At 44.0% G+C, this 13276-nt stretch overlaps 1 protein-coding gene across 1 annotated transcript in view; it reads right to left on the bottom strand.

Annotated features, from left to right (window-relative positions):
* LOC126426677 (E3 ubiquitin-protein ligase MIB2) overlaps positions 1-13276 on the bottom strand; it is a 224885-nt gene that overhangs the window by 205708 nt on the left and 5901 nt on the right. The window contains exon 2 of the mRNA XM_050088569.1: positions 10501-10761. Coding sequence (XP_049944526.1) covers positions 10501-10726 — 226 coding nt within the window. The 5' untranslated portion in view covers positions 10727-10761. The remainder of the gene's footprint in view (positions 1-10500; positions 10762-13276) is intronic.

The following is a 13276-nucleotide window of genomic DNA, read 5'->3' as shown; positions in this document are numbered from 1 at the left end:
CCTTTACTACTTTTAAGTGTCTCATTTCCTAATCTAATTCCCTCACCCGACTTAATTCAACTACATTCCATTATCCTCGTTTTGCTTTTGTTGATGTTCATCTTATATCCTCCTACGTGAAACAAACTTTATCATCATTCTGCACCTTTATTCTTCAAGTCCTCATATTTATTTCTCAACAGTTTCCCTGGTGCCAAACCAATTTCTTCCGACGACAGACCAGTTCTTTTATACCGTCGCTGTAGATTGTTTGACTATCGACAGAGCCACTTCACTTCACCTCTACTTGTACCACTTCATCACTATCAAAGTAAAGTCTTCGAAGATGTTATTTATGTTCTTGTATGTGGTCTGCCACTGTCATGCTGAAAGAGAGGGTGCTCCCCTCATATACAAACTCTTCCAATTTGTTGGTCGGTTGGTTTAAAAGTGGGGGGGAAGGGACCAAACTACAAGCTCATCGGTCCCTTGTTCCTAATAAAACAATGCCACAAGTGTGAGAATAAAACAGAAGAGACATATAACACAAAACAAAAAGAAAGGAAAAACCACAAGAAACAAGGAAAGGCAACATACACTAAAAGGAACAAATGAGGACAAGAAAACAACAGAGATGCTAGAAACAGAAGAGAGTAAAACAAAAAAAGCAGACTACATCGGCTGGCCGACCAAGAAAATAAAAAGGAAAAGCCAGCCACTCTGCGACACATTAAAACCTTCACCCTAAAAACACTAGGTGTCATCAGATAAAATGAGCGGCAACGAGTCCGGTAACCCGAGATTTCATCACCGGACAGTCAAAGTGGGGCAGTGCACCAGAATATGGGCCACTGTCAACCGGGTGCTGCTCCGACACTGAGGCGGGTCTTCGCAGCGCAGGAGGTAGCCGTGTGTCACCCCAGTGTGGCCGATGCGGAGCTGGCAGAGGACGACCGATTCCCTGCGAGAGGCCCACACGGAAGACTTCCACACGTCCGTCGTCTCCTTAATGACGTGAACTTTGTCGTGTGCACTGTTACGTCACTCTGTCTCCCAAAGCCGAAAAACCCTGCGGTGTAAGTCAGAACTAGAGTCCTGCGCGACTGAGTACGCGAGCACAAAATACGAGATGGGGCGAGCACAGCCTAACTGGATAGGCTGCCCTCACTGGTTCTAGTGACCGAACAAAGAAGCCGTGACCGAATACGTAGCACGTAGCTTCAGACACATTACACGTCTCATTATCCGAGTGAGACTGCAGCCAGTACGGGCTTCTCATTTGTGGTGTGGGTCTCTCTGTAATCGCGCAGTGCGAGGAAGCCAGTGCAGTAAGACCTAATATGACCAAGCCAGGACTGGTTCCCGTTGAGGATTCTGTCGCCCACCACACACCAGCTACACAGTATGTCACGAATCTCCAAGTATAATTCCTCGGTTATTCATCTGCGACAGTCACAAGCAGCACACTAAATCCCCAACCAGCACATTGGCACGGTAGGCTTTATGCCCGCATTTCTACCGTCTAGGGAGTCAAACGCTCACAGGTTCACCCCGACTAGCCAGACAACAATGCTGGTGCATCACTGTAAAAACAATACTGCCCGTATTCATCCTCGAAATCACGCAATATACCACACTCTTGCAGTGCACTGACGCGTGCCTGCAAGCATTGGTATGAACGTCTCACGAACTGGTTGTGGCCGCTATGGAGCGTATCACGACTTCCCAGAACGCTCCTCAGAGCACGTTCTTGTATGCGCCCATTTGTGCGACATCTCCTCACTCATCATTATCCCTCAACATGTACACCAGACAGGAAAGGACAAAAACATTGTTCATGGAGAGGTAGTGTCTCCTACTCCATCGACATTGGAAGTCGCGAACATAAACAAAAAAGGATAGCAGCAGTAAATTCTTATGCGAGACAACGCAGCATGTTAATACTTTAACAATCTTAATCTACTAATGCAACGATTATTGTTCCCCGAAGAAAGGTTCATATATTTGCCTATTCTATTATGTACACCACTTAAACTACTATTATTCCACGAACTTTTTTGTGCGAGAGATGTGGTGGAGTCCTATGGACTAGCGCCAATCCCTTGTCAGACTCCCCCCCCTCTGACGTGCATTAGGATTTGCAGGTCTAATTCCAATCTCCTGGTTCTCCTGTTGTCCTTGGTTTCGCTCTCTCCAATTACGGTCGCTTTGCCGTTCATTATTCCTCCTGTCCCAGATTCCTTGTCTAGATTGACCCTGTTCCCTGACGTTCTGGTTTCCATGTGTCTGGTTTCCATAACCTCGAATAGCGTAACCTTGATTTCCATAACCCTGGTTTCCTAACTGACCAGTGTGATTATGCGATCTGTTGTCGTCTTCCCTTGCTGGCCCGTGGTATTTGTTATTTTGTGCCTTCTTCCTGCCCTTTGCGTCTTGTTTATCAAAGACTACTTCGAGTTCGTGCAATAGACTCTTGAATGCTTCTGTGTCAGCTCCACAAGATTGAAACCAATGTTTACTCATTGAAGGAACGGGAAGGTCTAAAAAAGCAAGTATGGAGTACATTTCTGTTGGTTGTAGACGAAAACAGTGCGTCTACTGGGTACGTATTGTGCATAAACTGCTCCACATTATTGTGTTTCCAGTCGGGAACCCCTCATTTAAAGAAACACAGTTGCAGGAAACCTCACAAAGATACAGCTCCTTCAGGGATATCGGCAGTAATAAAACATATTGTTACAGAAAAATGTGTTGCAATGTGCGCTAAAGATATAAGACCTTTTAATGCTGTTTCCGGTAAAGATTTGAGAGAACTAGGCCAAGAATTAATACATCTAGGTGCGCATTATGGAGAAGTTAACGTGGCAGATGTCATGCCACATCCCTCTACTATAAGCAGACATGTCAAAGAACTAGCTGATGCAATGCGAAGCAGCATAATGCCTTCTGTTATTACGGAAATTATTAATAAAACAAGTGCTGCCACAGTTGATATGTGGACTGATTCACATAATCAGGTGCACTGTTTGACACTTACAACACATTACATTAACACAGATTGGTCCCCTGTGAAAAATGTTTTATTTACAACAAAATTCCCTGATGTTAAGAAGACGGGAGTAAATATTATGAAAGAAATTGAAGAGAGGATGGCCGATTGGGACATTTCGCTGCACACGTTGCACAGTTTTGTTTTTGTCTCCGACCAGGTTGCTAATGTACTAAAGGCTTTGGAAAATCACAAAAGGATTCCTTGTGCTGCTCTTTATATAAACACAGCACTTAGCCATACTTTAGATGAAGATAACTTCTTGTTAAATCGTGCCCGAACATCACATCAACAATAAATACTGCAAAATGCATTGTAAGGTTCATTGAGAAAAGTGGTCTCTGCTCGTCTTTGAAATCATCGTCGAAACAAGAGGTCTGCACACGCTGGAACAGCTTGTAAACTATGCTGGAATTCTTACACATTCCATATAACGAAGTTGCTGCTTTGCTGACGGAAAAGGACTCTGCTTACAGATTGCAAGGATATGATAATGAGATTTCAGGAAAAATTTGGCATTTTCTGAGACCATTTAAAGAGGCCACAGATGAATTAGAAGGCGAAAAAGAACCGACAATCCAGTTAGTTGTTCTTTGGTTTCACAAACTGCAACAAATTTGCAGTGTCAATGACACTGACTGTCAGGTGAGTAGTTACTGCCGTTAAAAGCACTGTTTCATTATGATACGCGATAGATTTATAATTAACTAGCGTAATTGATGTGTACTAACAGATACGTATTTTTTAAGAGGAGGTACAAAGGATTAAAAATCGAGCCTTGACTTTCGTTTGTGAGAAGACTGATCACTTCCAGACATAAAACTGCTACGTCTCCTATCTGCGATTGTATTGAAATATCATTTTACTTTCCAAGTGCTTTATGCATTTATCTGTGTCACGTGCTCGTTCTTGGAAACGTTACTTTTGTATTAAAAGAGAGAGGGACAAACACATTGTGTGTGTGTGTGTGTGTGTGTGTGTGTGTGTGTGTGTGTGTGTGTGTGTGTGTGTGTGTGTGTGTGAGAGAGAGAGAGAGAGAGAGAGAGAGAGAGAGAGAGAGAGAGAGAGGCGTTTGATTTGTACAGTACAGTGCAGCGAGCCGGAGCGAGGCGAGGTGAGACGTCAGTGGTGACCGGTCATGCTAGGTTATCCACGGAATCCGGACATCACACATGGGCGAGTACGTGACCGAGCCGAGTCTTACGGGGCCGGACACGAGCGGCTCGGTCCCCCCCCCCGTCAACAGATGAGCCGTGACCGGTCAAACATTGCGTGTTGCAACACTCTAGTCAGAACACAGGTCAAGTTCAGAGATGCCCATCTCTAGAAGCAGTTTCCGCATAGTCTGTTTGGCCAGCCTGTCGGCAAGTTCGTTGCCTGGGATGCCTACGTGTCCTGGGGTCCGTACAAACGCCACTGAATTTGTGTCAGCAAACCAGGGAAGTTGATCAAGTAATACACATGATGTGCAATATCTCGAATGGCATTGAAAACAGAATAAAAAATTGAGGCATTAATTTTCAGCTTGTCCTTGCAGTTTCAGTTTATTCACCCGCACCTCGTGAATTGTGTCTTATGATGATACAATTCTGAAGCTACATGTAGTAGAAGAGGTGGGTACTTTCTGAATGTGTTGCAATTAGAGTTAGTACAACATAGTAGAAAACTAAAATGTCATGCCTGATCCTGAATTTTTAGCACACAACAGTGCAAATGTAGCGAGCAATAAACTTTTTTTCCTTACGTTAGTTTGTGGGCGTGCCAGCAAGAAAAAGTTTGAAAAAGCTTTGAAATTATGAGCAAGTTTTTTGGAAGTCACCAAGTGCTCTTGTTCTCAAATACTGGACGAGTATAATCTGGATAATTTGTGAGATACACTACCTCAAGGTATATACACACAGTTTCTAACTTCAATACCTGAATTGTTGGGTTAAGTCTTTAACATACTAGTGCACCTCTTAATAAGTATATTGTAACAGCATATCAATTCCTTTAAAATTCAGTCAGTAATTGTGTGAAATACTAAAAAATCAAATTTTTGTTGCCATTAGGGAGGCGCTCTGCCGTTGGGAGTGGGTGACAACCTTACCCATTTTGTAATATACAGGGTGGTCAGAAAATATATGAAATGCTTGTAGGGATGTTACAGGGCAGGTTGTACTGAGGCATAAATGTTAAGAAAGAAATTCGATACGTTGCTCCGTTTCTGAGTTATTTAGCACAGAATTTAGCCAATCGGGGTGTCGTGCGCTCGCATTCGAGCGGCCTGCCAGGGGCAGTGTTGCCCAACGAGTGCTGTGTCTGGTTAGCTGAAACTTGAATTTACGCGCGCAACGATCTGATTGGCTAACTTCAATGCTAAATAACTCTGAAAAGGCGCAGCATATCAAATTTCTTTCTTAACATTGATGCCTCAGTACAACCTGCCCTGTAACATCCCTACAAGCATTTCACACATTTTCTGACCACCCTGTAGATTGTAATACAACTCAAGTAGGGCAATGTGTGGACTCTTTAGAACACTGTATTCAAATCAGTCTTTAGTTACCTTTAAAAAAAAAAAAGTTGTCTGTCCACATTAATGTCAACCGACAAACTGTGACCGAGAAACAAGTGGACTACCCTGTTGCTGAACACGCTGGCAGACACGATACCCCTCATCTCAATGACTGCTTCACAGCCTGTCCCATATGGATCTTCCCACTGACACCAGCTTCTCTGAATTGTGTAGGTAGGAACTTTCCCTGCAATACATCCTATGTTCCCATAACCCTCCTGGCCTCAACCTTCATTAGTCACTGTCCTCACCCATCCGGCCCCCTACCTGTTCCCATTTCAGCATTACACAGCCGTCATTTCACCGCCACACTCAGTCTCTTAGCTTCTCTTTATTTCCTCCTTTCCACTACTTACCAACCCTCCACCCCCCCCTTCCCCCGCCCACCATTTAAACCGCAGCACTTAACTGTCTGCCACCCCCACCATACTATCCCTCCACCTCCCTGCCCCAGCCTCCTCCTCACACCCCCACCCAGTCGCCACTCCCATCATGCCCTGGTGCTGCTGCTTGCAGTGTGGTTTCAGTTGTCCAAGACCGCAGATGTGTGTGCAAGTTGTGTGTGTGTGTGTGTGTGTGTGTGTGTGTGTGTGTAAACAAAGATGATGTAACTTACCAAACAAAAGCGTTGGCATGTTGATAGACACACAAACAAACACAAACACACACACAAAATTTAAGCTTTCGCAACCCACGGTTGCTTCATCAGGAAAGAGGGAAGAAGAGGGAAAGACGAAAGGATGTGGGTTTTAAGGGAGAGGGTAAGGAGTCATTCTAATTCCGGGAGTGGAAAGACTTACCATAGGGGGGAAAAAAGGACAGGTATACACTCCGCGCACGCGCACACACACATATCCAACTGCACATATACAGACCCAAGCAGACATATGTAAAGGCAAAGCTTCTCTCTCTCACTCTCTCTCTCTCTCTCTCTCTCTCTCTCTCTCTCTCTCTCTCTTATATATATATATATATATATATATATATATATATAATGGAAGGAAACATTCCACGTGGGAAAAATTATATATAAAAACAAAGATGAGGTGACTTACCGAACAAAAGCGCTGGCAGGTCGATAGACACACAAACATACACACAAAATTCAAGCTTTCGCAACAAACTGTTGCCTCATCAGGAAAGAGGGAAGGAGAGGGGAAGACGAAAGGAAGTGGGTTTTAAGGGAGAGGGTAAGGAGTCATTCCAATCCCGGGAGCGGAAAGACTTACCTTAGGGGGAAAAAAGGAAAAAAGGACAGGTATACACTCGCACACACGCACATATCCATCCACACATACAGACACAAGCAGACATATTTAAAGACCAAATATGTCTGCTTGTGTCTGTATGTGTGGATGGATATGTGCGTGTGTGCGAGTGTATACCTGTCCTTTTTTCCCCCTAAGGTAAGTCTTTCCGCTCCCGGGATTGGAATGACTCCTTACCCTCTCCCTTAAAACCCACTTCCTTTCGTCTTCCCCTCTCCTTCCCTCTTTCCTGATGAGGCAACAGTTTGTTGCGAAAGCTTGAATTTTGTGTGTATGTTTGTGTGTCTATCGACCTGCCAGCGCTTTTGTTCGGTAAGTCACCTCATCTTTGGTTTTTTTTATATATATATATATATATATATATATATATATAAAACTGATAATTTACAGCCCACATCTGTTACCGACGAATGACGACTGTCATATGCGTGTAGGAATTGTGCTAAGTGTGTAATAAATGCAAATATGTGCATTGTCCACGAACTCGTTTATACGTGCACAAAGTCGGGAGACCAGACCCTGCATTTTTACGAGACGGGTCAGCTCTGACAGCCATTTACCGCCATTCGTGACTTGCCGGGTCGACAGTCACTCCGTGGAGGTGCTCCCCTTCTCAGGGAAGTGCAGCGCTCTGGAGAATGCTGAATCTCTCGACTATAAGGCGGATGATGTCACGAGACAGGTGGCAGATTCATTCTGTCTATCCTACAAACTGGAAAGTCTGTTCAATTAACGTAGTGGCTGTTGTTGTTTACATAGTTCCACGTAGTCAGCGTGTACACAACTTTCCCACCAGAGCGCGCCCCGCTGAGCACAAACGCAAGCGCAGCACTCGTCTGTCTCCACACTACGAGATGGCGCTGTCTTAGAGACAGAGCAAATTCTGATTCCGTCGATCCGCGTATTAATATGTAACGCAGCCAATGAGATTGCTGCTAACGTAGAACCTTTTCTCCTCACAGATCACTCGCGCAGCGATGCCTGAACGGCGAGGTAGTATAACAAGTGTACAGACCTCCGATTAGTTAGTCTGCATCAGTCTGTATTAGTCTGCACCAGTCCATAGTAAAGTTTCAGTCTGCACCCAATAAGATTATCATATTCCTGTACATAGCCATGAAGATAAATGAATAGACACTTCGTCAAGTATCAGGGATATGTGAGAATAAGATTAACGTACCAAGACCAAAGGAACTTCAGATTGTCAATTGTAAATAGCATCCAGAATCAAGTTATGTAATGTTTATGTTTGTTATTATTTTAATAAATGTGTGTAAAAATTAATCAAGTTCTGTTTAAAGTAGGTCACCGTCAATCTGCTACTCTAAGCGTGCAAGTGGCATTTCTATCGTCTGACCTAACGGCAGAAGATAAACACACCACGATAAGACCACGAGACATATTGCTGACACTCGCCTACTTCGTTAGAGTGACAAGTCAAATAATCTGATAGTGTGTACCGAAGGTCTTACAGTACGCACACCACAGCTGTTAACATTTATCGAGAGAAATGTATTAAAGAAAGTGTTTCCTACTGTCTTATTCAGTTGAAGATAATATTTTACAAAGAAGTTATACGTCTTATTCTGTGGATTCGGAAAATAATTTGGACTTGCATTTTCAGCCTCAGTTCACAGCAACCAAGTCAACAAGAAGAATAGACCCAGCAAAGCAAAAGGAGGTTACAAGTGATCGTACTACGGTTCCTGTAACCTTTCAGCTCCCACTTTCAATCTAACTACAATTAGCCGAGGCAGAACACACGGTGACAAGTGCCAGTAGTGTAGCAGGCAGACCGGATGTGGATCACCAAACTGCCTGCCGTGTTCTGCACGGGCGACAGCTAGACCCGCACTGCAGGCAATGGGGCCACAGGATTAAGTGCACAGTTTGCCTGAAGTTTCCGGTTTCTGGCACAAAGAAGCCAAAAGGATGACATATTTTTGTCATTCAGCTTGCTTAGTACAGTAGAGCAGAAACATGAAGTGATTGATAATCAAAGTAAATCACCGCTTTAACTCTGCTGAAAAGTGTGGACCAAGTCTGCAGTCGATACAGAGAATATGAAACTAATTTTGGGGGTAACAGTTATTCGTGATGCAAAGGCAACAAACAACTGTGCTGCGGAAAGAAAACAAATGATCATAGTAGGCGTCAGATGAAGAATAAATCTGAGATTGCCAGTCCTACGTGCCAAACATTCAGGGGACCAAATCTGGGAAGGTTTAGTGAATTGGAGCAGGAGGTACGTGCAAGAGAAAAGCAATTACATCTCCCCGATTATTCGAGAAATTATCCAAATGAAGGTGCTGGAGATAAAGAGGAATTATCCAACGGCATGCATACTGAGCTTCAATGCAAGTGCAAGTTAGTGTGCGAAAAGGGTGAGGCTCACATTACAACGCAGGACAACTTTAGCCCAGCGACTTCTGGCAGCTTTTGGCAAAAAACTATTTGCATATAAAACTTCCTGGCAGATTAAAACTGTGTGCCGGACCGAGACTCGAACTCGGGACCTTTTCCTTTTGCAGGCAAGTGCTCTACCAACTGAGCTACCCGAGCACAACTCACGCCCCGTCGTCACAGCTTTACTTCTGCCAGTACCTCGTCTATTTGCATGTAGGTGTCAGATAAGCTGCCTAAGAAAACATGACAGCTGTTTACAATAAATAGTGTTAATGTTTTTAGACGTATCTTATGATGTTTTATACCAGCATAACAATTACAATTTTAAAACAGTGGAAAATCCGCAAAGAATAATTACAATATTAGGAAAAGATCAAACAATGGAAAATCCAGGATGGAATGTAACAATACGAGAAATGGAAAGTTGCTACTCACCATATAGCGAAGATGCTGACCTGCGATAGGCACAATAAAAAGATTCACACAATCGTAGCTTTCGGCCATTACACACACGCGTCTGCAGTTTCAGAGAGCAGTGTAGTTTCAGCTCTCTGAGACTGCAGATGTGTGTGCAAGTTGGGCTTACGTGTGTGTGTGTGTGTGTGTGTGTGTGTGTGTGTGTGTGTGTGTGTGTGTGTGTGTGCGCGCGCGCGCTTATGTGGGCCTACTGCTGACAAAGGCCTTAATGACCGAAAGCTAGGATTCAGTTAATCTTTTTATAGTGCCTATCGCAGCTCAATATTAGGAAAAGGATAGACTGCTATTCAACATAGAGCAGAGATTTTGAGTCACAAAGAGGCACAAAAAAATTACGAAGCAAGTAAGTTTTTGGTCAAAAAGGCCTCCGTCTGAATCTGACAACATACACACTTACACTCATGCAAATGCAACTCGCACACATGAGGACAATCTCCATGTCGAGTCCAGACAGACAGGCAGTGTGGCATCAGCAAAAAATCTCTCACAGGGCCTCTCCTTTTTAAAAAAAACAAACAAACAAAAAAACACAAAAAATGGGGTGAGGGGAGGGGGGGAGAGAGAGAGAGAGAGAGAGAGAGAGAGAGAGAGAGAGAGAGAGAGAGAGAGAGAGAGAGAGAAGAAGAAGAAAGAACGGAAATAGTCTCACATTTAGTGTGACTTCACTGTCAGATAAATACAATGTATCTCGAGTGCTACGTTCCGCACATACCGAGATGAGAATGTGGAAAAGCGAGTGACTCAACGGCTCCGACAGTGCGTACCTGCAGGCGCGTTGTCGACGACGCGCAGGTCGTAGGCGCCCTGGTAGCCGGTGCGGTAGTTGGTGCGCATGCCCGCGTCCCACTGGACGACGACAGTGCCCTCCGGGGAGGTGCCGGAGCCGGTGCGGCCCACCTCGACGACGGTGCCGGCGTGGCCCTCGCCGCCGTCCTGCTCCCCCCAGCACCAGTCCGGGCCGCGCACCACGCGCACGCCGAGCTCCACCATGCTGCGCTCAAGTCATGGCCGGCGGCCACCCCCACCTGCGGATGCCACAGAGGTCAAATGTCGTAGTGCCGCACTGCGGGCGAAAAGTCTCGGTAATACACGATACATGATGTCCCAAAAGTAACATTCGTTTTTGCGAACACATTAACACAGTCAATTCGTCTTTCACGTGTCTCTGATATGCTCTCTGTCACAGAAAGAAAGCCACTATCTCCTGAATTCTGAAGGTGGCAGGGGTAAAATACAAGGAGAGAAAGGCTATTTATAATTTGTACAGAAACCAGATGGCAGTTATAGAGTCGGACATGAAAGGGAAGCAGTGGTTGGGAAGGGAGTGAGACAGGGTTGTAGTCTATCACCAATATTATTCAGTCTGTGTATAAAGCAAGCAGTAAAGGAAACAAAGGAACAATTCAGAGTTGGAATTAAAATTCATGGAGAAGAAATAAAAACTTTGAAGTTCGCCGATGACATTGTAATTCTGTCAGAGACAGCAAAGAACCTGGAAGAGAAGCTGAACGGAATGGACAGTTTCTTGAAAGGAGGATATAAGATGAACATCAACAAAAGTAAAACGAGGATAATGAAATGTATCGAATTAAGTCGGGTGATGCTGAGGGAATTAGATTAGGAAATGAGACGCTTTAAGTAGTGAAGGAGTTTTGCTATTTGGGGAGCAAAATAACTGATGATGGTTGAAGTAGAGAGGATATAAAATGTAGACTGGCAATGGGAAGGAAAGCATTTCTGAAGAAGAGAAATTTGTTAACATCAAGTGTCAGGAAGTCATTTCTGAAAGTATTTGTATGGAGTGTAGCCATGTATGGAAGTGAAACATGGACAATAAATAGTTTGGACAAGAAGAGAAGCTTTCGAAATATGGTGCTACAGAAGAATGCTGAAGATTAAATGGGTAGATCACATTACTAATAACGAGGTATTGATTAGAATTGGGGAGGAGTATTTAAAAACGTCTGCTTGTGTCTGTATATGTGTGGATGGATATGTATGTGTGTGTGTGTGTGTGTGTGTGTGTGTGTGTGTGTGTGTGTGTGTGTGTGTGTGCGCGCGCGCGAGTGTATACCCGTCCTTTTTTCCTTTTTTCCCCCCTAAGGTAAGTCTTTCCGCTCCCGGGATTGGAATGACTCCTTACCCTCTCCCTTAAAACCCACATCCTTTCGTCTTTCCCTCTCCTTCCCTCTTTCCTGATGAGGCAACAGTTTGTTGCGAAAGCTTGAATTTTGTGTCTATGTTTGTGTGTCTGTCGACCTGCCAGCACTTTCATTTGGTAAGTCACATCATCTTTGTTTTTAGATATATTTTTCCTACGTGGAATGTTTCCCTTTATGATAACCATATATATATATATATATATATATATATATATATATATATATATATATATATATATCTGCATTACATTATTATGTGCAACATGTAATTAATATACTGCTGGTGGAGGAGTGAAGCATTAATAATTGTGGTAAAAAACGTCCATCATTCCTGTTTTCTTCAATTGTTTCCAAACAGATGCGAAAATTATACACTATATGATCAAATTATACACTAAATGATCAAAAGTATCCGAACGCCCCAAAAACATACATTTTTCATATTAGGTGCATTTTGCTGCCAACTACTGCCACGTACGCCATATCAGCAACCTCAGTAGTCATTAGATATTGTGGGAGAGCAGAATGGGGTGCTCCGCAGAACTCTTGGACTTTGAATGTGGTCAGGTGATTGGGTGTCACTTGTGTCGTACATCTGTATGCGGGTTTTCCACACTCCTAAACACCCCTGCATCCACTGTTTTCTGTGTGTTACTGAAGTGAAAAGGTGAAGGGACATGTACAGCACAAAAGCATACAGGCTCATCTTGTCTGTTGACTGACAAAAACCGCTGACAGTTGAGGAGGGTCTTAATGTCTAATGGCAGACAGCTGTCCGGACCATCACACAGGAATTCCAAACTACATCAGGATCCACTGTTAGGCGGGAGGTGAGAAAACTTGGATTTCATGGTCGAGCAGCTGCTCATAAGCCACACATCACACCGGTAAATGTCAAACAAAGCCTCGCTTGGCGTAAGGAGTGTAAACATTGGACGACTGAACAGTCGAAAAACATTGTGGGGAGTGACAAATCATGGTACACAATATACCGATCTGATGGCAAGGTGTGAGTATGGCGAATGTCCAGTGAACGTCATCTGAAACCGCGTGTGTGTCGACAGTAAAATTCAGAGGAGGTGGTGTTATGGTGTGACCGTGTTTTCCATGAATGGGGCTTGCACCCCTTGTTGTTTTGTGTGGCACTATCACAGCACAGGCCTAAATTGACTTTTAAAGCACCTTCTTATTTCCCACCATTGAAGAGCAATTCGGGAATGGTGATTGCCTCTTTCAACACGATCGAGCACCTGTTCATAATGCATGGCCTGTGGCGGAGTGGTTACACAACAATAACATCCCTGTAACTGGCCTGCACAGAGTCCCGACCTGAATCCTATAGAACACTTTTGGGATGTTTTGGAATGCCGACTTCGTG

This window comes from Schistocerca serialis, chromosome 11 (assembly GCF_023864345.2).
Source record: "Schistocerca serialis cubense isolate TAMUIC-IGC-003099 chromosome 11, iqSchSeri2.2, whole genome shotgun sequence".
Lineage (NCBI taxonomy): Eukaryota > Metazoa > Arthropoda > Insecta > Orthoptera > Acrididae > Schistocerca > Schistocerca serialis.
This window is presented reverse-complemented; position numbering and strand designations above follow the sequence as displayed.